The 27,886-nt window shown below is 38.8% G+C and overlaps 1 protein-coding gene across 2 annotated transcripts in view; it reads left to right on the top strand.

The window, feature by feature from the left end:
• The window catches only part of cdh19 (cadherin 19, type 2), a 128,252-nt gene that overhangs the window by 81,761 nt on the left and 18,605 nt on the right, over nt 1-27,886 (top strand). The window contains exons 3-11 of one of the 2 annotated variants that reach the window (XM_015032262.1): nt 10,562-10,666; nt 13,862-13,933; nt 14,034-14,097; nt 16,679-16,791; nt 18,607-18,982; nt 19,103-19,397; nt 20,738-20,857; nt 22,701-22,868; nt 24,702-24,892. In XM_015032262.1, coding sequence (XP_014887748.1) covers nt 18,737-18,982; nt 19,103-19,397; nt 20,738-20,857; nt 22,701-22,868; nt 24,702-24,892 — 1,020 coding nt within the window. In that variant the 5' untranslated portion in view covers nt 10,562-10,666; nt 13,862-13,933; nt 14,034-14,097; nt 16,679-16,791; nt 18,607-18,736. The other variant, XM_015032264.1, reaches the window with a different exon arrangement.

The following is a 27,886-nucleotide window of genomic DNA, read 5'->3' on the forward strand; positions in this document are numbered from 1 at the left end:
ACAAGTGTATGTACACTTTTGACCACAACTGTATATATATTTCCTTGGTTACTGGTTTGAATCTTAGAAAGATTAAAATAGAAAAGTGAGTGTGGGGAAAAAGAGTTTCTATAATTGTTTCTAGTTTAGAATAAAACCCTATAGCTTCCTAAATTAATTTAGATTTTAAGGACATCATTAGTTTCAGATTTGCAAGATTGCTTAAATTTTAACCATCCATGTTTGGTGACTTAAGTTACTGACTGAACACATAAAACTAAATGCACGCTCTATAATCATATTACTGCTTTACATGTTCTAACTCACACCAACTTAAACAGTGTCTCGTTTAGGTGCCAGCAAAAAAAGCATGTTAGTTACTATTTTTCCAATTGTTAAATATCACAAACTGCCTTTAAAATAATGTGCAAGATACAGTTTCTTGTGTAACATGCTTTATTAGCAATCAAACATATAAAATGTCTTAAATTTAAACATTAAACTACCACACTGGCCCAAAACGCTATGCAAAATGCATGAAAAATATTAAGTCTACAAATGGTATGTCACAGACACAAAACATATGATTCAAGTGAAATGGATAAAATACAATAAAATACATAACAAACCATTTAGTAACAAAACAAAGTCGTCTGAAACTGACACAAACACCGAGAGTCAAAAACCGATCAGAAAATATTTTCATTTTGTCTCAGCATGTTAGGCTGTCATACAAACGCAACATAATTAAAAATGACCATCCATCCATCCATCCATCCATCCATCCATCCATCCATCCATCCATCCATCCATCCATCCATCCATCCATCCATCCATCCATCCATCTCTCCAATTACATCTACCGACACAGAGATTAAAAAGGTTGCAGCACTTGATTGAAATTGTTCATTTTAACTGTATAAAATGAATTTGTAGATGATAATAAAAATAACTGTCTTTTCAAGGTTAGACCAGGAAAGCATGTCGGTGGGAAGGGAGAGTGATAGGTGGCTGTATAAGTGGGTCACGTGAAGAGCTTGAGTAGTGCAGACCCAATGCTGTTTATGATCTCTTTTATCCTAACACGGAGCCATGTGAGGAATGGAGGTGGCAGAGTTTGATTGCGGATTTTAACTCCATGAATCCTGGAGTCAATCTTTCATCTTGGTTGGTTGGCTGTAACTCCTCACCGGCAGTGCTGCTAAACCTGAGCTTTTCCAGGGAGCAGCATAGTCACAGATGTAACATGAAACCAAAGTTATTCGAGAAAAGAATGTAGCAGAGCAAATAAAAAACTCTAAGCTCTAGTTAAATGTAATTTAAAAGCATTGTTTGCATTAATTATTAATAGCATAGGTCTCATTGTTGGAACAACTTCAATTACTGTAGTACTTATATGCCTGAATGGTGACCATTTGACTAAAATACAATAAATAGATCGCAAAAGGTCTCACAAGTCTCAACAGCTAACTTTCTAAATTGTTGTATGCTAACACGAGCTTGGATCCAAGAGAATATATGGGTCATAAGCATCTCTCTGTGGGGCATAGGTCAGCGTCTGTAGCGTGGGTCGAGGTCCAGATATCAGAGATGCAGTAGAGATGGATAAGGCGAGAATAACCCAGGACCATGAACTTAGTCAACAACAAGAAAGCAAACAAGACCAAGGAAGGACTGCTTGATTTCTACAGAGAAGTCAATAAGCAGGAGCTCAAATAGTAGAGAACACAGGTGTAGAAAGGGAGACAATCAGGCAAGGCACAGGTGAGCTGAAAGAAACTGATTAGCAAGTCAGGCAGAGGAGCACAGCATGAACACAGCGCAAAAAGAGAATATTACAACCTGACCCTCCAGTTGGTGGTAGTAATGCGCACCGGAAAATTGTTTACCAACTGCCAGTAAACACAACAAGAAGAATAATTATCACGAGAGTCATAAAATGCTTGAATAGTGTGGTTTGGTTAGCAGCTAGTTGTGGCAGATTGCATAAGGCACATCGGTTTCTGAAGGCATTTCATGTTGAGCAAAACTTATAAGAAAGATGGAAAAACTGATACTACTTTATATCTAAGCCATGCTAAAATGGGACTGAGAAGTGAAGGGTTAAAACATATGATGTCACTTAATGTTCATCGTTTTTATCCTTCTTTTCTTGCTTGCTCCTGTGAATAACTTTATGAATGTTTTTAACATTTGGTTCGGCTTCTCCTTTTTCCCAGTGTCCCCCTCACATGTCGTCCTCATAGAGGAACCTTTTCTACTGGAGTTGCCCACTCAGACCATGAAATATGAGAGGGCAGGTGAGGGATTGTGTGCCTGGGAGACTCTTCACGATGCAAAAGCATAGTGTGAAAATTACTATTTCCTCTACAACATGTCAAACATGGTAAATAAGGCTCCCATAGGCTTTTTGCTTTTGTTAAAAATCAATACTGCTTGCATCCAACAGCTCACGCAGAACCAGTAACTGAGTGAAAAGCTAAAGTCAGGCCAGGACTCTTATGTTCTCCTATGCTTCCATTTTGATTTTTTACTAAGAAATATGATTGTTGACATTCAGATTTATTTTGTTGACTGCTGAGGGTTTTGTTTGTTGTTGTTGTTTGTTCTTATTGTGGCAGATAAAACCTTTAAAGCATCTTTTTCTTCATGTACCTACAATAAAGGAGCTAGTCTTGTGGAAAGCTCACTGAGTATGCTAGTGAATGTAGTTGAACATCGTTTTTGTCTGATAATTAAGCCGCGAGATAAAAATTCACATTAAGGATCATTGAAAATGACTTACAACTACAGTTGTAATTTCTGTCAATCTATAAGATAGTGGCATGTGATGCCGTATCAGCGGGGATTGTTCTAACTCTTCCTACTCTGGCCCCTGCCTAATTATCTTCAACAACATTTCACACTTAATCTACTGTTCCAACAGCTTAGTGAAGTGAAAAATGTTAACAGGGACTCTTTGCCTTCTCATTCCTTGTGTCAAGGAGTGTGTTTTAACTGATTCTGCCTCCGGCACACTTCACAGAGGTGCTAGGTTTCTTCCTCCCACCGCCCTATAAAGTTAAAAGAACAAAGTCGGTCTGCATACCTCTAATGAGAAACAACTATTTATTTCAGTAATGTCATCACAAACGCAAATAGGCTCATTTTAAGACAAGATAAATGTTCATTTTTCAAAGTCAGTTTAATTCTGATACATCTGCTTTTACATCACATACATATGCATTTTATTAGAAAATATATATTTGCTCTCCATTTTATGATTGGAACCTTTTGAATTGCTTGTTGTCAATACAGTTTGTTGATGTATAAACCAAGCAAAAGAATAGGGATGAGAGGAAAGTTAAGTGACTTTCAATGTGCCATGGTCGTTGGTGTAAAAAGCATCAAAACATAAAACACAGTCATGACAGAAATTCAAATTGAATGGACGACAAGAATTAAGCAACTTCCTGGGAAGCAGAAAGACTTTAGCGGCTGTGATGTAAGAGAAGGCTTGGGATCACTGAAGGATCGTTTGGAAAGGAGGACATGTCATCTCTGAGAGCAAGACAGACAAACTCCACAAAGATCCTCATGTGGCAAACCAGAAACAAGGTCAAAAAAGCAGGCTTCTTCTTCAGGGTATGCTCAATAGAACAGGCATAGGTCAGGGTTCGTAGTGTGGTTTGAGGTCCGGATATCAGAGATGCAGTGGAGAACCATCAAGGGGGAGGCAAAGGAGGAATAATTCTGGAACATGAGCTTGGTCAGTTGCAAGAAGACAAGCGAGACGAAGGAAGGAATGCTGGATTTATACCAGCACATCAAGTTGAATATTGAAGATTTCTTAGTTCCTGGAGGTTAGGGATATGGGGGAAGTACTGTTGATTTCAAGGTACTAATCCACGAGGCAGTGAAGAGAAGCATCTGTGATTGGCTGGGTGATCTTGAACTGCCAATGTTATAGCATCTGAACAGTAAGGTGAGTTATGACTCTGAGTTTCGGAAGCTGCTTGAAGATGTAGCTGTTTATAGAGTACAAAGAAGCAATTGGTAGCTTAGAATCTCTTGAAAAACGGCGAGTAGCAGAGCTGGTAGATGGCAGCTTCGACCGTCGTCTTCAGAAAACATGGTGGATCAACACCAGCAGATGACATCAGTCGTCCCTGACTGTCGAAGCTTTCTGTTCCTCCCCACCTTATTTCCAGACTTTGTTACTTTAGTTTTCAAATGAAATGCAAAAATTACTTATTTGAAAAAAAAAATATACAAGAATACACTAAAAATAGAAACAGATGTACAAGAAAACCCTGAAAACTGTACAAATGCGAGATTACAATGAAAAGCACTTGAAAAGACGTGTTCTGACGAGTGATTTGAAAGAAAAAAGAGTATCAACATTGTTAATATCTGGTGCTAAGGCAGACAGTGAATCATGACAATTATCTGTAGAAAACTGCAATTGACTGTCTTCCTGTTCTTTCTTTGGTATATTCATGTTTGAATTTAGATTTTTTTTTCCTTCTTGCTTAGAAATTTAAAAGCCCAATGGTTTAGTTTACAAAACAAGTATATTTTCTACAGATTCTCGATGTTTTGAATAGAAAAATGTCTTCCTTTCTTAAAAAGGAAAGCCCATCTGCCAAACACACAAACGTGGCGCTGGCTCCACAGAAACCTCTCAAAGAGAGATATAAATTACTTTAAAAGCCTTGCTGGCTGTCACAAAAAAATTAATATCCATTAGCATAAATACAGTTACTTTTTTGTTCCCATGTAATGATTTAACACAAGACCTGGCATTTCGAGAGACCTTTGTTTAATTAAAAAAAATTGATTTGCCTTCATCACTGAGAGATGAACGCACATATTTTCCGGATGATGCACCAAATCATTGTTTTTAAAGGTTTTGACATATTATGGGATAATAATACAGTATCATCTTATTAAATTAGATTTTGTCCTGCAGTTTTTACAGGAGGCCCCTTGCTGCATTTTAAGCATAAATCTGAAGGTGCTGCAACTGCTCTTGTGCCCCGCCACGTCTTTCATTTTCCAAAGATGGAAGGGAAACAAATCCAAAGTTTTAAATGTGTTTGAATTATTCTCTCTGCATTCTAGTAAGAAAAGTCTCCATTAGGCAACTAAAGTACTTTACCACGATCTCATTAAGGCTATGTAACTTTTTGTCCTATTCCAACCAACATCTACCCCCAGCAGTGCACCTTTACCATCTACTGCTTAAATGTTTGTGTTTATTTTGATGCAAGGGATGGGCATGGAGCTCCTAGTTATTTTAAATTCAAATAACCCGAACACTACACCTGTTTCTGTATATCTACCATCAGTCCGAAGTTAAATTATATTTACTGAAAAGCTTAGATGGGCACATCTGATTGGGTACATTTTGCTGCATAAGTGAAGCACACATGATAAATCCCCCAAAAGTGTTATAAAAATATTAACTAATCTCATAACAATTCATAAAGATATGGATGGGGATTTTTTTTTTTTACAGGTACATTATTGCTGAAGTGCCTTGGGTGCAGGGATTAGCTACAACTGCAGGCCTGAATGAATAATGCCCAAAAGTGAATATAACTGTGACTGTGCACTGAAGAACCAAATCTGCTGCAATCTGAATGCCACTATTTGAGCTTATGTTTATCCCTGGAGCTGACAGATATCCTGTAGATATTTGCAGCTTATTAAAAAAATAAATAAATAAATCTTCGATGCAGTAAGAAAATGTAAACTAATGTCATTTCAAATCTCAGAAATTAACTGCTTACTAAGATTGTGGTAATGCTCTTCCACAGAGAGCGACATGATTTCTCCCATTTTTTTTTCTTCAAGGTTGTAAAAAAATAAACTGACAGCATGGTTGGCGAAGCTACTGAAATGTCACCTACTCAACCTCCAAGATTAGCTGCAAAAATGAGGGCGGCAAAAGCTAACAAGACATGCTGTTCTCACCACTTGTCAGCTTTTTGTCAAGATTCCTTTTGCGAAATGGTTCAACTTCCAATACACTTGCATGAGCTGCTCGTGGCTTCAACAAGCAGCTGATTTGTCTGTGATATTCTTTGCTCAGCTTCTAATGTTAAATTTAGAGAAAAAAAAAGAAACTGAAGTAAAACTCTCCAACTTTCTATCCTTGTTAGACAATTTTGTTCAGTGTGGCTCTTATTAGGGATCTCATTAAATATTGCTAATAAAACAGGAACAGAGGGGTTACTTTAATAACCTGAACACAGTTGGATGGACCATCTGTTTTAATTTGTTTAATCTGTGTCATTTTGCTACACCCCAGACACTGTGTCTTCTCAAGTGGGGAGGTTGAAATGACGCACAGCACTTTTCATCCTTTATTTAGTAAAAACTAGACTAAACACGACTCTTCCATCCCACAATCATATACTAGGATATGTTGGTCTGTCCTGCCACACAGTTAAATACATTTAAGTTTGAGGATTTAGTGTGACAAAGCCACAAAGTGTGAAACCATCTTACACAAACAGGTTCAATTTAAATCCAGGTCTGTGTCTTAGTGTCAAATTAAACTGGGATTTTATTTCTCAAATTTCAAAATCAGTGCAACGTACCTGCTTTCAGATAAATGGTTCATTTGCTTACTTCTGCAGAACTCCCAACACTGGCTCATAAGGCTGGACTTGGCTCCAGTATATGAACTTTTATAATCTGATAAAAAAAAACAACAAAAAAACAACAACTTATTGTCAAATAATACATTTCATCGCCAGAAGGTGCCATTATGGAGCTACAATGCTATTAGATAATAAGTACGGAAGCATTTTTTGAGCAGTGGAACTGGAAGAAGTCCAGTATTTTTGGTGGAACAATCCCAGTCTGTCTTCCAGAAAAGGCGCATTCAGTCAGTCGAGCGACTTGAAAGCGGCCAGTCGGTCAAGTCAGTGAACTCATTAGTGTCCACCTCAAAACAGTAAAAGAGTAACAACATTTTGTGGACACACCTTTCTACTTCGAGAGCAATGTTACCGTTGAAGCATGAAGGTGGTGAAGTGCTTACAGATTCAGGGCCCCATGTGTTTGTTTGCTAGGCTCTGATGTTGAATTTAATTGTCCAAGTGGCAATGAAGATCTGCGCCACTGAACTATGCAGCAACTGTAAGGCTTTATATTAAATTAGTTATTTGACTACAGTATAATTCTGAAATTCTACCTGATAAAATTGCCAAAATGTGTCTCCCTCAGCTAGACAACTCATTTTAAGCTGCAAGTTGTACTGTAATGTAAAATACAGATGTTCAGCTCAGTACAGAAACGCCTTGTTTGCTGACCTCCTCAAGCACAATGTTAGCTTTTTGTTTTTTAATTTAGTCATAGCTCTGAGTAAAAGACCTTGGCAAACAAGGCTTTAGCCGCTCTGCCCAATTATCACTGCGGTATAGAACAGCTGTGTAGCAGCACTAGCAGAACAAATCACTCATTAATCACCCATTTGCCTTAAAATACAGCAACAGCAGGGAGGTGGCCAAAAAGGTGCCAGCAATTTTATGCTTTCATTAGCAGCTTACTGTAATAATTACCTGAGGGCTGCATGAAGGTGAGTCTTGTGTTTTTGTAAAATTCGCGCAAAAATGCTGCGCAGGAGTTAAAAAAAGAAAAAAAGAGATCAAGATGCTGACATCCTTCGTGTTGTCCTTATATAACACGTTCGTGTTGGAGGTCTGAGACTTCCCACTTGTCCCCAGAGGTGGCTGTTTTCTTACCAACTTAAGGTAGAGGACGTTGTCAGGACGCGGCAGCTTATACATGTTAATGCTCCCTTTTTCCCATTCTGCTGCTGTTAGATTGATGGCTCGGCAGTGGTTCTCATTGATCAATCAGACACAGTCTGCGTCTCAAATGAACCCCGACTGGGGGAGTTGTGCATTCTTCCGAGGGAGCCGCGTCCCGAGGGTTACGACAGTGAGATGCACTGGGTCGATAGTTTTTAACTTATTTGTGTAAATACTTTTTTTAACCTTGCTGATTTATCATCTGTGTTTAATTTGCCACAGAAAGAGAGAGAGAGAGAAAGGGAGAGAGAGAGAGAGAGAGAGAGAGAGAGAGAGGACGTCATCCAGCCCAACGACACGGCTGTTCGACTTGTACTTTTCATCTTCGTGGTCAAGGCAGGAAAGAGGAATACAAGAAAGATGACAATTAATTATGCATTTCATCAGCATGATGGATACCACACTCTTAACTCCAAACTATATTTCCCTGGAGAACGCTGAGCATTCAACTCATTCCTCGAGTGAATCCTCTGAGAAATGTTGTCAGTTCAGGAGATGATATTTAAAAAAACTGCTTTTTACTTCTAGCTCTGAAGTGGCTTTTTATACAAGACTTTTTCTGTTTTTTAAGTAAATCACTCTTTGGACAAAAATAAAACCTGCTACCTTTTGCATCGGAATTAAGACCAAAAATATTTTTTTTTTTTTTTTTTTTTGCAAACATTTTTCAGCAGTTCAGGTCACGCCATTCTAAATATGTCCTGATTTACAAAGAGAGTTTTCAAGAATTTCATCAATACATCAAGAGGAATTTGAAAGGTTTTTACTTTACTTGGACTGGGCCGCCAGATGCTGATCTAATTTTCCAATATCTAATTTTCATAGAAGCACATTTTTCTTTACCACTTATGAGAATGAGAAAGACAGCAAAACATACAGCTGAAACTAAACAGTTACACTGAGTAAAAAGACACGAAAACAAGTTGAGAAGTTTATATACTGTTTTTTTTTTTTTTTTTTTTTTTTTTAAAATCACCTGTTGGTCTTGGGCAATCTTTCCACAAACTTCTCACAACATTTGCTGAAAACTTGCCATGACTGAGTGAGGCCTGTTGGTTGCTTCATTGTCTTACTCACGGGTTTGGTTTGTTCTTCAGTACAGCTTTTAAAAGTGTTGTGCTGTCACTGCTTTGCCGTGTGTTTTTTTTTTTTTTTTTTTTCAGATGAAATGTGTCTGAAAACATTTTTTATTCCACTTCGACTTTCAAAATCTCAGTAGCAATTAGATGTAGGCTTTCCATTTGAGTTGCTCATTCTGCAGATCATCATCCAGTCAAAAGGCCCACCTACATAACACAGCATCTCAGAGCTCTGTCTTTTATCTTTGATGCTATGCAAAACTTACTTTATAATAAGGCTGTGCAGTCCTTAAAAGAAGCTACATGCAGCCATAACATTCTATAAATTTCCTTTCATAAGAAATATAAGAACCTCCTCGTAAAAAGACGTCTTTCATCTTCTCATAAGACGTCTAATGTTACAAGCAGCTGCCTGAGTTGAGCTGTCTGTCTGCAAATTATTCTAAAAAGCCTTTTCGGTATACCATCAAGCTGCAGTTTTATTCCAATATCACTGGTCTGGGAAAAATTTATTTCCCCCATCCATTTTGATTTTTTTTTTTTTTTTTTTTTCTAAATTTATGTTTTCATTAAATTTTAAAGTTCACTTTTTTATTTGAAATGAGGTTTTGTGAGAGTTTTTGATGAGCCAGTATCTTATCTGCAGCACATTTCTGTCATCCTTTCTGTATTTTAAATAGACATTCCAGAGGATTTTCAAACTTGGACAGAAAGCAAAACAACTCCAGCCTGAAAATGTCATAGAGGTTCATGTGAAGACTTTTAATATCAGCTTTCACTAAGAAGTCAGGAAAATCTTAATGGAAAGTCGTTTCCAGTCATGTACACTGGAAACGAGGGTGGCCTTCTCCATGCAAGATAAACAAGGTTTGTTAAAGAGACGGCTTCTCATTACAACAAAAAAAAAGTCTCAAAAACGCCACAGCTTTTCATCTAGCATTTCAGTGTTCTATGATGACAAAATTCCAAATTTACAAGGACAACTCCAAAATTATTAAAGCTTTTCTTGTATGCAGCCATTTCTGCGGCAACGGTATAAAACTACCTCAGTTTATTTTATGTACCGCTAGAAATGTTTAAACCAAGGAAGTACGATTTGCTTCCCACATCTGTGACGACTCTTAAATGTCATTGTGCATTCAGGAACCAGCAACAATACCACCCCCACTACGTCTTGTCACATTAGCAGTGAATGTTGTAACAGCAAATACGATCTGATGATGCGTCTTTAACACATCATATAAACCAAGGTCATGAAGAACTCACTGGTGCAACTGTCTACATGCTTCTCATCGTCTTTCCAGGCGTGTCGTCTGTTGGTGTAAGCAGTTGTGACTGGTCCCTTAAGTCACAGAAAAAAGAAAAAAAAATCACTAATAATCTCACTGGAGCCATTTGATAAGAGTCTCCTGCTGGTGGCATGCTCCACTGACATCAGATCAACACTGATCTGGGTTTTTGGGGTGCATGAAGAACACAGCCCCGCTACCCATTACATGATGGAGCTTAAATGTTCCCAGATCATTTAAGCCTGTACATCCCTCCATTGTCTGTACCCACTTGTCCATGCAGGGTAGCAGGGGAGCTGGTGCTTTTCTTCAGAGGTTATTGGACATTAAGCACCATGGATACATCACACAAATTTAAGTGCAATTTAAATAGAACAGTTAACCTAACATTCACATTTTTGGACTGCAGGAGGAAGTTGGAGTACTTGGAAAGAACCCATGCATCCGGAGAATATCCAAAGTCCATACAGGAAGAGTCTAAGCAGGGATCTGAACCCAGGACGTTCTGGAACTGGTGGGTCATTTTCTTCCCCAGTCCACCTCTGATTGGTTGCCTTCACAAATGAAAGTCTTTCATTTCAATTTCCCCCTTTCACTTCATTTCTATATTGATAAATGTTGAGTATAAATGAACACTGTAGACTTTTGATTTGCTTTTGTCCTTCCATATTTGGGCTGAATATGGTGTTGGAAACCTTACAAAAACAATGTGGCATACAAAATCAAACAGCAAACCTAAAACTAAAACAAACCGAGTTTTACAACAAGAAGAAAAAATTAAATGTCAACAAAAATTTCAAAACATATACCCCCCCAAAAAAAAACAACAACAAACACACACAACTACTTGGATTAACTTAACTTTGTAAAGAATTTGAGACAGAATGCCAATAACCAGTTTGCGCTTTGATCACATTTTTCTGACAGGGTTATATTCATGAAGTCCATGAAACTTTTTTTCAACCCTTCTTTATAGCCATAAATCAGGCCCAGCAGCTGACAGCCGCTCCTCTCATGTGGAGGAGGCAGACAGTGAAAAAAGATGCTGATGTTTCCTCTCAAACACAGAGATCCACCTCGGGCGGCATCGGCTCTGTCCTTATTTGTCATAAGTGTCCAAGACAAAGGCCAAGGAACGTACGAGGAACATACATTTTTAATGTGACATCCTCATCAAATTCACCACAGTGGACTGAGCAGAATGCCAATGACGCTTTATTCCTCCTCCAATTACACAGAGACAATCTAACAATATGTACACAAGCTGTGAAGGGCACATCTGCCTCCGACATGACAAAGTTGAACAGTTCAGTACTCCATCTCCTGTGAACTTTTTATGTCAGCATGGTGTTTGATTGGGAAATAACCGGTTTTCAGCAAGATCTTTAGAGGCATTCATCAGTGGAGCACAAAAGGCCGGAAAATATGAAAAACGATCAGTTTCATATCAGAGCTGCTTTGTCTGTTTTTGTGACTCCTGCTGCAAGAAAGATACCTTCACCGATAGTTAGATGTACAAGAAATAAGAGAGCACTACATCATAATTATAGCTCACATTATTTATACAGTATGACATCTCGGTGAATGCTTATTTGACCAGACTTCCCTTTATCTTCGTTCGAATATGCTGACCGTTAGACTGCACCCATTATTTTACAGCGCCGAAAATGTCACAGGAGACTAAGAGATAGTCGTATCCGCCGCCGCGTTGGGAGAAAGGGAATGTAAATAATCCTAAACCGCAGTTTTCATTTCTGATGTTCTTTTCCGACGCTCTGCCCGCACTCCGTCATTATAATGAGGGAGGCTCAATTAGACGAGGTCTACAATGAAGGTTTTAAATGTCACAGAGCAGGTCCTGACATTTCTCTGTTTGATATGGAATCAGAATAGGAGTGGAGTTCACACAGAGAACTAATCTCAACCTCCGAAATAACAAATTCCACCCTGTCAGGGAGCGCCGAAGGGAGGCTTCTGTGGTCACTTAGGGGACATTTGCACCGACGGTGTTGGTTTGGACCTCTTAGAGTTTTTTAATGATGGAATCCATTAGCATTGTTTAGGGGTGTAATTAGCCCTCTGAGGAGCACATAACGAGGAGTCTTGTGGTATTTTTACGAAAGGCAATTGGGTTGTCAAATAAAAAAAAAAAGACTTAAGAATGACAACTTTTAACTTTTGGTAATTGGAGTTACTATAATTGCTTTGGAGAACTAAACAAGGGGGGGATGAGGGGGTGAAAAACACATTCTCAGACAACATGAGTAGTCACACAGGCTGGAAAAGTTTGGAAAAAAATCAATGGAAGTGCTTTCAATGTCTGGATAAAAATGGTAAAAGAAGGAAGAGTATTCAATATAGAATATAGTCCAGATTATATTCTCTCTACCATCAAAATGGAGTATGAGAATTTCTTCAAATAAGTAGCAAAACCAATGTATTTTATTACCAAATCATATAAAACATGCCGTGTTGCATCTATCTATCTTTCTGTCAGCCTGTCCATCCATCCATTTATGGAAATGCCCAAAATTCATTGAGAATTTTTTGAATTCAAACTGGTTCAAAAACCCGGAAACGTTTCTGGAACCCAGAACGACTGAAGCGTCGCAAAGTGCTGCTGCTTCTCAAAAGATACTCTTCTCAGTTTTAATGCCACATACGCTGCAGCTCCTCTGTATGTGTTCTCAGACTGGCAGAGAGTAATTTGCAATCACAGACACAGCGATTAACTGTATGTTTGTACCGACGGTGGTTTTCAGCCCAGGCAGAAACTTCTACCACAGAATCATGTCTGTGTTTCATGCGGTGCTGCCTGAGGGCGTAAAGATCACAGCTAGTCAGTATTTGTTTCAAACATGTCCTTGGGGCGAGCAAATTTTTTGCATACATTCGGAATTTAATTATACAGTGAAAGGAAAAAAAAAAAACTGAATTCCTCAGTTTAATGTCTCAGATGCTGAATTCCTTGTCTTTTATGTCGTTTAATTTGCACCTCAGGATCCTTTTTAAAAAATGTCAAGTTCCTGTGAATGTGCTCATGTCAACAAAAGTTACAGCTATTAGCAGCTAATTAAGGCATTACATGTTTAATACCTACATAATTTAGCAGATTTTACAATAAAGAACATTGTTTTCCCACTATAGTGGATCATCTACATAATGTTTGACGAGGAAAAGTTGATAGTAAGTTTTAGACCAACTTGCTGACACAAATTAAACATCGATGCAGTTTTATAGTGTATAGATTAATACGTTTCATTCTTTTTCCATTTGTTCTGATGATGTAGGACAAATTGGAAGGACAAACATTTCTGGATTACGTTCACAACCGTCACTCACAGGAGGAGGCGGCGGCGGAGGGGCCTTCACTGTTTAAATAGAACCAGATCCGAAAGAAGTGTGGAAGAACACCATGCTCCCTCCGCTTGAATGTCAAAAAACAGATTGTTGGTGTCCTATCACTAGCAAGAACGGTGACCTTACAGTGGATGAAATACCATCTGCTCAGCGCTCCAGCTCAACTCTAATAAGCACAGGATTGTTCACAAAGACGAGACAGAAAAAAGCCAAGAAAAAAAAAAAAACAGATAAAAAACCATTTGTAAGTCTGGGCTGGGGCTATCTGAATGTCAATGAAGGCCCCGAGTGTTCTGCAGTGTTCAGATTGGAGTCTCAGACAATAGAGCCTGTGTTTGTTCTTCCTCAGAAAGTTGGAGGAGGACAGAGAAGGGGGGAGAAGAAGAAAAGGCGAGGTTGTCAGTTGAAGGGATTACGCATTGTAAGAAGTATGATCATTCGTCTCTGTTTCTGTGTCGAGTGAATTTCTTTTTTATGTACCAGGATCTTTAGTTAAGCTGATTGTTTTTCCTTAAACCCAGTAGTGATCTCTGTTGGAGGCAGCCGGGACCAGTGACTTGGCGGACAGAAGAATCACACAAACAGGTGGGTGTGGCGACGCAGTCAAACTTGGTTTCAGATATTTTATTAGTGCAACGGCATAAAAGCAGGAATACCTTTTAGCCTGACAAGATTTTAGATGAGTCCCTTTTTTGTTTTTTTTAAAGTGACAAATTTAGCTATTTCTGCTGTTTAAACTTGGTTGGTTTATGTTGTTTTCCAAAATTATTGAAAAGATTTAGCCCTTCGCCTTTTCTCACCACAAAAGTTTGGAAATATCTCAGTCAGTTAGCCATTCAGATGTCCAGACTAATTCTTTTCATCTTCATTTCAACTTTAAGTTGCTACTTTCGGTACTTACTAGATGAAATTAAAATTGCCTTTGCAATCACAATGCACTCTAATATTCAGTGAGATTATATATTGTTTAACAACAATAACAAATATGTAACTAATATTGTTAATACTCCAGCTAATTGCTTATTGGCTACAGTTACCAACATTTGTCTTTAAAATATTAAAGTAACCACAGTTTGCTTTAGTTGCAGCCGTACAACTTCATAAGTATGAAAAGATCCTCAATATGGTGAAATGTTACACAACTTAGCCCACAATGTAGCATCTATCCTGTACAATTCAAGTGAAGAACGATGAAAATTATGAGAGGAAGAAAAAAAATACAAAACAAAGTACCTCTGTCGCTACATATGGTTAATATTTTGTTTAAAAAGACAACAAAGAAAAACCCTCATTTGTTTATATTCATGACTGAGTCTTCTTAAGTACAGTCCGAACAAAATTATAGCAAAATGATCAAATAAATATAATTTTGTATTCCAAATGAACTAATTGCAAAAACTCCAAGTGTCCAACTTGCTGTAAGTTTTTCTTAAATATATATATTTTCTCAACAAATTCCATTTTCCAAACAGGTTGATTATTTTATTTTTTGGCAGACTGTTTTTTTTTTTTTTTTTTGAGACTTTATTACATTTGAGACATGCACATCAGAACAACAATGCTGGTGAGAACTTGAGCAGAAATTGCAACGTCTACCTGAAGCTTGTGTCACAAATGGTCATTCGTTGCATCAGTGAAGTACAGGCAGACTATTTTTCACTAATCACAGAGCACTTTATTCCTTCCACGGGGTGCTGGTTTGTTAGGTCTCAAAGCAACTGCTAAAAGACATTTTTCTAGCGTTCCTCCACCTCGCTGAATGATTTTACCTTTGAATCTTCAGGTTATGAACTCAAAAAATAGAGCTTTTTTTCTTTCAAATGTATCAATTTTGGTTGTAGAAGTTAATTTTGTTAAAGTAAGCTACAAGCCTGAACACATTTCACAGGGAAAAGTTATAAACATAATGATTTTTACATTTAATAACACATAAAACTCATTACTCAACGAATATTAAGTGAATATTCACTTTTTTATGAAAATACACCAACATAAAATACAGTGAGCTAAATATGGTGCACTCCACTGCATTCTTTATTTAATGATTGAAGACAGCATGTGTTTTATGCTTTTGTAGCCTAATTAAGAGGCAATCAAATGCTGACTTTAATTGAAACCCCTCTAGTCATGGCTTATTCTATGGTCGCAGCATACAAGAACTTAATTGTTTTTTTTTTTGTTTTTTTTTTGTTTTTTTTTGTTTTTTTCCCCCTCAGAAGCAGATAAACAACAGAACGTGGTGCTAATACTTATAAATCTCTGTAAATTTATTATATTTTGCAAAGCAGAAATGATACCTTGTATTTTTAATAAAATAAAACAAAGTCATACATTAATAAGTCACATCGTGACTTGACATCCCTCTGCCTTAGTCTTGGTCCCGATTTAGTAAACACAACCTACATGTCAGTGTCAAAGTTGTTGATTTATGAAGTTAAATGATAAACTGCGACTCCCCTGGCTGACTCCCAAATGACCAATTAAGGATATTTTGTCTGAAAAGCGTGATCTTAAGGAAGTGACAATTAGTAGATGCACTTTTCTTTAACAATTTCAAGTAGCAGGAAACAAATCACACTAGTAAGTCTTTATGTAGTGCACAGTAAAAACACCTTTAAAACATTTTCTTTTTTGAAATTTAATCTCAATATAACTCCAGCTGTTCTGAGAATGCCTCAGAGGTTTAGTGGACATTAGTGAACAAACAGCATCCTGAAGTAATAGAGCACTGAAAATACTGGATAAGTTAAATTACATTAATGTAGATAGGATGATTTCCTTTCTGTCAGCAAACACATTTTGTCGAACACTTAAAGAATCTAAAATTCTAAGCTTGTCATTTCAAAATAACACGATTTACTGAAACAAAACTTTCTATCCGTCCATTTGCACCAATTTTATTTTGGTGAATCGGAGAAACGGAGGTAGCAGATTGAAGTTTGTGGTTGTAACGTGAAAAAAAATGGAACAAGTCAGAATGACTGATTCTTTTAAAGCAACATAATTTATGCTCTTTTCAGTTGGACATCTTGCTAGAGCATTAATGTATTAATTCAGGCAGCAACAGGAATTGATATTAATGTGTCATCCACAATGTCAAAAGACGGACTCCGTTTCATTATTGCCTTGCTTCGATGTACAACGTCTAAATGCGTTGGCACTTTAGGATACCTTTTAATGGCATCCTGGAACCATTCCTACAAAAGAGCTGCGTTTTATGAGCTAGAAGACGTATGGAGAAATGATGGGACAGTCTCAGCGCATCTACTGCCTAACATGGTGAGACTGCAGCTCATTGTCATTCTGTCATGTGGCAGAGCATCAGCGCAGCTCGGTACATATGGGCTGCAAGAGGCTGGCTGGAAATGGGAGGAAGGCCTATTAGATTTAATGAATGGCTGTCAAGCACAGGCCACTCTACATGTTCCATGTGTCATGTACAATGAGGATTTCTTTAAAATGGAGAAAATATACCATTTAGTCCAATGAGTCTCTCTAGTTTTAGGTCCTCAGAGGGTTTTTTTTTTTTTCCAGAACACTTTAACACATGTAAGTGCTGATATGCTTGTATAAAAGCCTCTATCTACAAAATGAGCTTTAAAACCACGCTTTGGTTTAGCTGCTCTTGTTATCAAGTACTATAAGCATGGCTGTCACACGCGCACACACACACGCACACACACGCACACAACATGTTTTCACCATACTCATGCCTCACATTTCCCTTTTCCAGACCCTGACCTAAGCTTCTCTGGCTTTATTTATCCACAGTTTCATCACTTACTTTCAAAATGCCCCATCTTGTTAAGCTGACAGCCAAACATCTCTTGACCTGTGCACTATTTCAGCCCACAGAAGCGTTTTGAAACCGATTCCTTGGTTTGTTGGCAGTTGCTTGGTGTAGCATCATTGAGGGGCTGTTGTCTGGGTGTTGCCTCGAGACTTTCGGTCCAGGCACACGCCTGGCAGCCGCCGTGAAAGACAACAACGCCTCACGATTCACTGGTCACTAATTGGAGTGTCACTCCACAATGCTCAGAGATATGAATATGGCCTGTGCAGACGTACGAACGCACAAACAGATGCCCTCATTCGGGTCCTTTTGTGAAATTTCATTTAGGAGGAAGTCCTGTATAAGGACAGCTTTTTGCAAATGAATCTTGACAGCTAATTTACATTTACAGGATTAAATATGGGAATTGTGATGTCATAGAGTATTGATGCTGCCACTGTGTTGCTGAAAGGCAGATATTTCACTCACTTCCAACTACCTGTTGTTGTGAGCTGTCAGTTTGAGGTCGACAACGACCAAAGCAAGTGAATTAGCATTTTCCATGATTTACAAAACAAAAAAAACAAAAAAAAAGTTGGCTGCGTGTGTTAACGTGTGTGTTGAACTTGTAAAGGGTTCCCCAGGCCTGTCAGACAACACGTAAATGGAAGTGCCTAACAAATTTGCTGTTGGTCCTGACTTTCATTGTCCTCGCACTCTTGACCCCGATCTCGCTGCACATTATAATTGGTGCATCGATTTGACTCAGAGTTTGTCAGCGGTATATGCGTCTCTGTTTTCCGTGTCCAGGGAGACATTGATCTAATTAGAAGTCTTCATTCGTCAGCTGCGGAGTATAGTGCCATCCTTAAGGAATGATAATCTGCCTCATCATCCCAGACATAAAACACAATACAGGGCATTGTCTAAATGTAAAACAAATCATGGCTTCGCTGACATAGACAAGTTGAGAAGCTTTCTGTAAATTGCACTTTGGTTCCAGCAAACCTTCAGTTTTCTACACACTATGTTAATGATTTTGAGGAACTGTAAAAAGAATCAGTCAACATTTTTGTTCAAGCTATTGCAGGATTTTGCTGTGTTATAATGTAGCTGTGAGTGGGTCATTTTCTGTGAATTAGTACGAACGTTGAATGCTGTTCAGGCGACATTGACTAAAAGTTTGATTTGACAAAGTGGAAAAAAATTCCTAATCATTCAGCTTTGCTGAAAAGAATGTGCTTCCATTCGACAGAAATTTTGTGCACAAACTGAAGTCATTCATTTAGCAGGTTTAATTTAATTGTGACCTGTTATTTCAGTTATGAACCTGCGTACAAACTATATCGGAAGATGGGATGCAGCACTGTCAAGATTGTGATCGACAGCGCTGGCGAATAAAGGATTACCGACACACACAACAACCCCCTTCTTTCCTATCGTTGTTTGACCATGGGAGCTGGAGAGGAAATGCATGCACGGACAGTAAAAATGAGCACCCCGGGGGTGCTGGCTGTGGTGACAGTGTTTTCTATGATTCCCGGCGGGTTACTGAGTGATATAAGAGATACTCAGGGTCTGGAAGGCCAACAGCTGGCCCGGGGCTCCACTGTTCTGCACCATCGCCAAAAGAGGGGCTGGATTTGGAAGCAGCTGTTTGTCCAGGAGGAAGATCCGACTTCTCAAATTATTGGCCAGGTGATGCTTCAAACTGAACGCCCGCCATGTCCTTGACATGGTTATTCCCTTTGAAAACACATGTTTATCATTTTCCTCAGAAAAAGTCTCCCTATACCTTCCTTTCTTCCTTCTCTGTAGGTCAAATCTGACTCTGATCGAGGCAGTTTTACTATCAAGTACGTATTATCAGGAGAAGGTGCTGGAGACGTGTTCAAGATAGACGAGAATTCTGGAGAAATCTGGACTCTGAAGAAGCTGGACCGCGAGAAAAAGGCCTTCTATGTCCTTCAGGCCCAGGCTATAAACACAAGGACCGAGGAGCCAGTGGAGCCCCAGTCTGAGTTCATAATCAAAGTGCAGGACATCAACGACAACGCTCCGCAGTTCCTGAACGAACCTTATGTCTCCAGCATCCCTGAGATGAGCCCAGTAGGTATGTATCGTCTTTGCTGTTGTTCTGAGGTGATGTAAGATGAAAGTAACTTATTTTAATCAAATGATTCAATGTCTTGAAAGATATATTCAACTGTTTCAATTAGAGATTTTCTTTTGAGCTTTTATGTGATAGATCAACGCAAAGAAATGTTTGTGGTAAAAAATGAAAAAATTGTGGAAGGACTGAAAGTTTTGGCAAAGAGCTGTACCAGAAAACACCCAACAGTTGTTGCCTTAATTGAACCAAAGAGCGAAGGAAAATAAAACAGTGAGATATAATTAGATTCTTAACTCAAAGAAGAGTCCCGAGTGCGTTTCAGTTAAAAATAATGAGTCCAGCTTGTTTTCAGGTTCTGTGTCTACATCCAGGAAGAAAGAGAAAGATAACCAGTATATTTCCAAACTATAAAGCAGTAAAGGTTTGTGTGTTTCATGAATTTTCCATTTACTGGTATGTTTACCGTAACGAGGTTGATCCAACCTTTTAGTTCTGAGATAAAAGGAAAACTGTCTTAAATGAAATCCCAACTGAAGACCATGAACAAAGAAGCATAGGAGCGTCTGTTATCCGCCCGTCCCCCTTTCCGGAAGTTAAAAGTATTGGATTTTCTATCACAGCTTGGATGCTTTTATTGATAGATTTCTTAAATAAGTTTATTATAACCATTGCACTTTCATGGGGGAAAAAAAAAAAAAAAAAAAAAAACATTACCATTTCATTTTGTATGTAATCTGATTCTGCTGCATAATACCCCCCAACCCATAATAAATCACAATGAATTTGACTCAGAGAGGGAAAGTGAAAGGGGAAGGTTGAAGCGAGGGCAGCCGAAAATAGGAAACGCGGCGGTAAAGCCGCGCCTGTGAATGAAAGACAGACCACTCACATGGAAGAAAGAATGAGACAGAGAGCAGGCATGAGCAAGATATCTTAGAAACCAAGGTGAGGGCAAGGATATGGTCAGCTCAGAGAGAGGTGGCAAGTGTGAAAGATAGTGAAATAAAACTGAATCAAGGAGAGAAAACCTGGGGCAATGGGATAGAGAGATGTCCCTACAGGGCTGGAAAGGTTGTCACGCACACCTGCTCTATATTGTGAAAGGCCAACGCGACCCCCCCCCACCACTCCCTTCTCTCTTTTGTCAACATCCCTCCACTAACTCTCCCTCAGACTCGCTCTGCTCTCCGCTTTTTCCATTTCCACTGCCTCCCTCTCCACCTCCTGAGTCAGACAGACAGACCCTGCGGGACTGTGGCATAATCACTTTATTTCCCTGTCGACTGGAACTGCTGCCTGAGTGTACTCTGACTGTGCAATCCGCTCCCTGCCCCCCACAGGGACCACGGTGGCCCAGGTGACAGCCACAGATGCGGATGATCCCATGTTTGGCAACAACGCGAAGCTGATCTACTCCATCCTGCAGGGGGAGCCCTACTTCTCTGTGCAGCCAAAGACGGGTACGGCACTGAACCGACACGCTGTGTGTCCAATTCCTTCCTCTGTTTCTAGAAATTAAGCCTAAAAGGATAAAGATATTAGGAAGGGCAAATTTTCAAAATAAAACTTTAAACTATCAGGAAAAAAGGTTTTTGTTTCACTAATTGCTGGGAGTTTTCAGATAATTGCTAAACAGGCCATATTTTAGAAGAGAAATATATTGTAGCAGATTAATGGAAAGCTTGGTGGAAGGATACAGTGTCCTAGAAAAATTTGCCCAGACAACAGCAGCAGTCATAAAGGTTTTGAAGTGATGCATTTATAGGAATTTGGAAGGAACGCTTGGTGATCCACAGAATAATGTATGCAAGGATGCTAATTGTTGCAGCATGCTGCAACGAAGAGAGTAGAGCCAAAAGTTACTCAAGAAATCGATCGTAGACCTATGTCGCATAGACTGTAGCTGGAGTCAGGACTTCAGGAGCCACCATATGGAGAGGTCATCAGGAAATGGGCTTCAGCTGTTGCTGTTCTTGTGCTAAATCCTCCAGAACCAGGCCTGTCACAATCATCAGTCATCTTACATGAGATAAGAAAACAGACAGCCTGTTGGTGGTCCACAGACCTCTGACATGTTTCTTTACACTCAGAAGCCCAAGTCATCAAAATGATCAAAAATTATTGCTTGAAATATGCTAAAATATTTCACTCTATTTCTAATAAATCTATATAAGATTTTTTTTTTTCAGTTTTTGAATTTAATCATAAAAATAAATACACTTTTCAGAGATATTTGACTTTGCTGAAATGCCCCTCCAGATCTCTTTTGACAGGACCAGACTCAATCATCCTCTCATCTTCAAACATGAACGGTGACAAATTTTCCTGCTCTTTCAGTACAAGTGACCTCCTCTAAAATGTGATTCAACAAGTTTTCATGAATACAGGATTCATGCTTTAATACCGGGGTCAGCCACAGCACTTCCCACACACATTGTTGACCTGAACTGTGAAGAGCTTTAAGGGGGCATTGTTGACGCTGAAGAAATTTTAAATGCAAATTGATGCAGTACATGGGAGGACAAAACCGACTTGTAACAGAGCCCATTGTTATATTTTTTTAAAAAAAAGTAGAGCAGTAGGCAGCAGTTCTCTGTAAACGTCTACATGTCTTTAGGTTTGTTGATGATTTCAGATGTGAGAAATAAGTATCTTTTATTTTAACATTTAAAGATGTCATGGTGGTTTTGAGTGATGTGCTATAGGTGATCACTTATCAGGCAATTCTGCTTAATGCAAATGCCCAAAATAATTTGTATATCAACATTATGACTTTGTTTAAAACTCTCTTGAAAAAGAAGAAAACAAAAAACAATGTTTTCACTCAGTACTGATTGCATTTAATCCATTGGTGTCAAACATTAAACAGTTCAGATGAGTTTTAAAGTGAAGCAGTTAGCTCAGAGGATATTTGGTTTCCGATTAGCTTTTGTAAAGTTTAATGTCACGTTATCATAAAATTACATGCTTGCACTGATGGAAAGGATGGCCTTGAAGATACCAACGGGTTCAGTCTAATTCTGAAATTGTTCTTCAGTTCGCTGTTGCCCACAGCCTCCACTCTGGCCAGACAGAAGAACCAATAAGCCATCTCAAAGAGCGCTTAACATTTAATTTTTTTTAGCTGATTAAATTCTTGATGACTGTTGTGGATGGCTCTCCAAAGGACTGCTTCGGGCAATCTTTGTTTATTTACCTTTAGTTTAACGAAACATATGTAAGAGCCACAGAAATGCACTTAATGAACCAAATACTTAACTTTTTCCGTCCACTCTGTCCATCTCTTCTCCCTCCGCGCTGCAGGAATCGTTGTGACGTCCTGGGCTGATATGAACCGTGAAGCCAGGGAGGAGTACCTGGTGGTGGTGCAGGTGAAGGACATGCTGGGCCTCAGCGGCGGCTACTCCTCCACCACCACGGTTACCGTTACTCTGACCGACGTGAACGACAACGGGCCCACATTTCAGCAACGTGAGTCACGCACGCGACTCGCGGCTGATGCGAAATTCTGAGGGCCACATGCGTACGTACAAAAAAAAAAAAAAAGAAAGAAAAAAGTCTGGTAATCAATGAAAGAGTACAAAGTGTTGCAGACATCGAGGAAGTGTTTCATATTGTACCTACCAGGTATTTATTTGATCCCGCTCCTCTGGTTCGGGTGGGCGGCTGTTGCTGCTGGCGCTGCGTTTGACTGTGCACGTCGTGGCTTTCAGCCGGCGGCCCAAAATTAAAAAGCAGACAGTCGAAAGGATGAGATGGGAAAAGCTGCACACATCTGCGTGTGCACACGTACGTGTGCCACATGCTGGTTGGATTTAATCATTCACACATGAAAGGACATTCGTCATGACCTTTGGAAACAAACTGAGCCTTCTCAGGGATAAACCTTACTAAACGACTGCAGTGGGAAGAAATCAATTCTGCAGGAAAGAGCCGGCAAGGATTGAGCTTTTAACTATTAATGTCACATCCCAATTCATAGCAGGCGCCGGTGTATCCCACAGATTCTGTGTTTGGTGAAAAAAGCCTCATTAATATTAGATGGCTGCACTTCACTTTGAACTGTGCCCTCTGCATTGTCACATAATTGCAAATTATTATCAGCAGGGCTATTTTTCCACCACCCCAGAAGCAGCTGGTTGCCTGTTGAGTTGCTCCCAGTAGTGCCAGTCCCTCAAAAAGGAGCCGCTCGAAGACACAATCAGATTTTCTCATCTTCTTATTAGAGTTAGGCTGGGATTATATGGGGTTTGCCACAACTTATCTGGGACTCACACAAATTGACTATCTACCTCAGTGTTCTGTCTCTCATATCACTTTAGAAACCTGCAGAATCTCTTTTCTGGCTATTGACGATTTGCAGTCACCTTCTGTAAACAATATGTTGCTGGATAAATACTTTGTTGCATTTCACAGTAGCTTTCAAAAGCATTCATACCCCGCGATCTTTTATTACTTTTTCATGTTATGACCACAGGTTTTCTAATGTGGATGAAGGCATTCTAATACATCAACAGCCTTGATCTAAATCATTCTGTTGTAGCTCTGTCCGTAAGCTTATTGCTGTTGCGCTGATGGAGAGTGAACCTGCATCCCTGTCAAAGTCTTTTTCTAGGATTGCTCTGCATTTAAGCTTCATCTCTCTTCCCATTAACTGTGATAAACTGTGATATGCTGGAGAAAAGCATTCCCAGATAATAATGCTGCCACCACTGTATTTCACTATGAGAATGTTCAAGGTGAGCTGGCTGTTTTATCATTTCTCCACGCATCGTGTTTTGCATGTGGGCTAGAAATGTAACATTTTTTCTTGTCTGCCCAAAGCATCTTCTTCCATATTTGCTGTATCCGTTACATGACTTGAGGCATTTTTGCAAACTGAACTTCCGACTAATTTTTTTTAAACGACACAATATTAGAAGGTCTTATGCAGGCAATGCTCCATGTGCATTGTACATACTAGTATTGCAAATGTCACTATGTATGGTGTGGCCCCACTTTCAACAATGACATTCTTTTTTGCCAGTTTTTCATAAAGCCCAGTCTTATGGCAAGAACCACATGTACTGCAGTTTCTTCTGAGTTTTTATGAACCTCTTGGTAGTGTCGCTATTTTCTGAAAACTATGCATGACTTTCTTTAATCTTCACACACATGTGCAATTTTGTCTTGGACATTCTTACAAAAACCTTAAAGTACAATGAAGTTTGTTGTTGTGACTTGATAAAATGTGGCCAATCCGTTATATGCTGACTTTCACTTCCAAAGGCATTAAATAACACTAAACTTCTCCTCTTTCCGTAGATGTGTACACCTTTGCTTTGCCTGAAAATGCAGCCATTGGGACCACAGTGGGTAGAATCATGGCAGAAGATGGAGACATTGGCAGTAACGCCAAAATGACATACCGCCTGGAAGATGACCTGAACGAAAGCTCCACTTTTAAGATTGAAACAGACCCAGTGACACAGGAAGGAGTGATCCTTCTGGCCATGGTACATACAGTATATGTGCAATTTGCTTTACATTCACAGAGAGATCTCAAAAGAATTTTATCTAATTTTTTGCCACTCATTTCATTAAGGACACTCATATATTTTATAGATTAGTTACACATGGAGTGAAATATGTCCTCCTTTTACTCCTGCCTGACATGGAGGTGACCAGCCTGTGGTTCTGCTGAGGTGTAACAGAAGCCCAGGCTGCTTTGATAGCAACTGTTAGCTCATCTGCATTGCTTGGTCTGCTTGTTGATCTAGACAGAGAGAACACTTAGAGGTTGAAGAAACCTTAGCAGATGTTTTGAGTTTATTTGCTGATATGGGTGCGGCGCCATGAGTTCACAATCTTTTACTTCTTTTTGCATGATTCTAATTCTCTCAAACTGGGTTTGGGGTTTTTATAACCTGTAAACATCAAAATTACAAGAAATAATGGTTTGATCTACATAATATGAGTTTTACTTTGTGAAATGACAGACAAACATATTGAACTTGTTCATGATATTCTGCTTTGTTTTTATAACTGCCTGAAATCTGAGTGGCTAGGTTTACTTATCTTAATCTGCTGTGCTTAAATTGCTCTTGCAAGGTGGTTGGGGCGCTCGGCAGTCATTCATCCAGTGGCCCGCTGTGTTTTTGAGTAAAAAAATGTTTAAAGCTGACAGGAAATTTGAAAAGATCACTTGATAATTATGTGTTATTGGAATATTGGGAAGATTAATATCTGAACACCAACTATAAAATCTTACAAAAATGCAAAAGTTTAAACAAACTTAAATAAGTAATGCTAAGCCTGGTGGGGGCACAAGTAAAGCCTGGAGGCCCGCCAGGCTTATAATCCACTGGGGGAAGGAAGCCCTGCTCTCGTAGATCAGCTGTGGTCATAGCATTTCTTTTCCATGATTTCATGGTTGAAATAAGTATCTTTGCTGTACATATATGTTTACAGTATGCCAGTTATCTTCCTATGGAAAATATGTTTTACTCCTTTTATTTTTCTTTGTCTGAAAGTGACTGTGACTTTAAGAAAAAAAAAAAACATTCTGTAAATTCACTGAATAGTTGGTTGCCCTTTACACTGGATTTAGACAGCCATAAGGTCTGTAATGCCTCCAGAACTGTTCAAACAAGTGTCCATTGGGTTAAAATTGAAAACTTATGTTTAAGTGTGAAGGCAACCGTGACACCACCTATATTACATCTGCCCTAGGATGCTCTCTAATATCTCTGTCACACTATCCTTTTTGTATTCCAGTGGTGTAGAAATACATATTGTCCTGGAAAAATAATGGTTTGGCATCACAATATGTGTATCTGACACTCATACCAAATTTGATCACCTGGTACGTTGTCACAGATTTTTTTTGGGCCTGCCACTACAATATCACAGCAATGAATCATTCATAACATTATGTTTTTTTCTACATTTCTCACCGTCTTAAAGTGTTGCTCACCTCACCATGTCAGATGCTTGAAAATGCAGTAAAACTGCAAGCTTGAGTTACTTTCTGATCAAGTTGCTGCCCACGTGTAACCACTCATTGATCATTGAAATAAAATTTCCAGATGATTAATTAATCGGTAAATACAACGAATGTAAAAACAAAAAAGCCATCATTGCGAAAGTTAAGTAAACATTTTGATGCAGCAGAATACTGTAATTTTCATGCTCCCAAAACATTCTCATTTTTGAAAATGGGCGTATGTCAAAAACTTGACAAGACATTTTTTTTTTTTCCAAATCCCAGAAAATCCAAAGCTTTTATGTTTTCTTTTGATCATTCAGAACTGATCTCATCAGGGCTGTAAATCATGAAGCTGTGACTGTTATGCATTTGTATGATGCTAAGTTTTCTCTGACAGTGTGGCAGATTATTTTCATATTTGAACTGTAGCATAAGAAAATGCAGATTCTTAGCAAACGGTACTAAATGCACAATTTGGAGTTGGCTGCGTTTCCCTCACACCCTTTTCTGTGGCTGGATTTTTGTTGACGTAGGAGTTTTAACTTGTTTTAACTTTGTGGTAAGATTCCTTCAGTTACAGGTAAAGAAGGTTCCTATGGTAGCCTTGTCTCTATTATTTCCAGTGGAGGGATTTGCATGACGGTTTCTAGCCTTGGCGACTCTTCTTTCAAAACCTGTGATGACCAACGCATGTAGGTTACTGCTGCTACCAGCCGGTCCCCACATCAATGACCTAGATACTGTATGTTGCCATCATGATAATGAACTAGTGCTCCACAGACATTTTGTAAATGCTCAAAGGAGACATAACAGGAAACTCTCACTCCATCACTCTGTCAGGAGCGCCACAACATCCTATAAACCTCTCCAAGATCCAGCAAAGACGTTTCACATTGTAGCTGATGAAATGCAGCAAAGTCTGGCTGAAAAGTGTTCATTCAACTGGACGCATTTGAAATGTTTAAGACAGTAGGAAAAAAAATGCATTCATATTTAATGAGTAAGAGGCATTCAGTTTCCCCTTGGGTATTTCTTTGAAGGGCTTTATGGTGGGCAATCAGTACTAATGAAGGTCTGCACATATTTTCCCACAGTACTGTGAATCTCTCAGCTAACTTTAATTCAGATACTTTTAAGGATCTAAATGCTTTATTGACAGTGGAGTATTTAAAGATCTGGGGAAGGATGTTTTCATTCCATCAGTGATTCATTTCTCATTAGCTGTGTTTACATGGACTATCTATAATCAGCTTAATAGCCCAATCAGTAGTAAGAAGATCGTCATGTAAACACCACAATCAGATCGGACTGACCTAGTCTGGCTCAATCAGAATTAATTTTTAATCAGATTTAGAAAGCTAGAGTAACGTTTTTGTATGGATCAGCAGAAAATCAAATCTGATCCGTGGGTACATTTAAGTGTAGTCTTTTTTTTTTTTTTTTTTTTTTTTTTTTTTTGGTTGAAAATTTTAGGGTTTTTTTTTTATTTTTTTTAAAATTTTTCACAACCCAAAAATTAGGG

This window comes from Poecilia latipinna, unplaced genomic scaffold (assembly GCF_001443285.1).
Source record: "Poecilia latipinna isolate Pla-1442-1.1 unplaced genomic scaffold, P_latipinna-1.0 Scaffold236, whole genome shotgun sequence".
Taxonomy (NCBI): domain Eukaryota; kingdom Metazoa; phylum Chordata; class Actinopteri; order Cyprinodontiformes; family Poeciliidae; genus Poecilia; species Poecilia latipinna.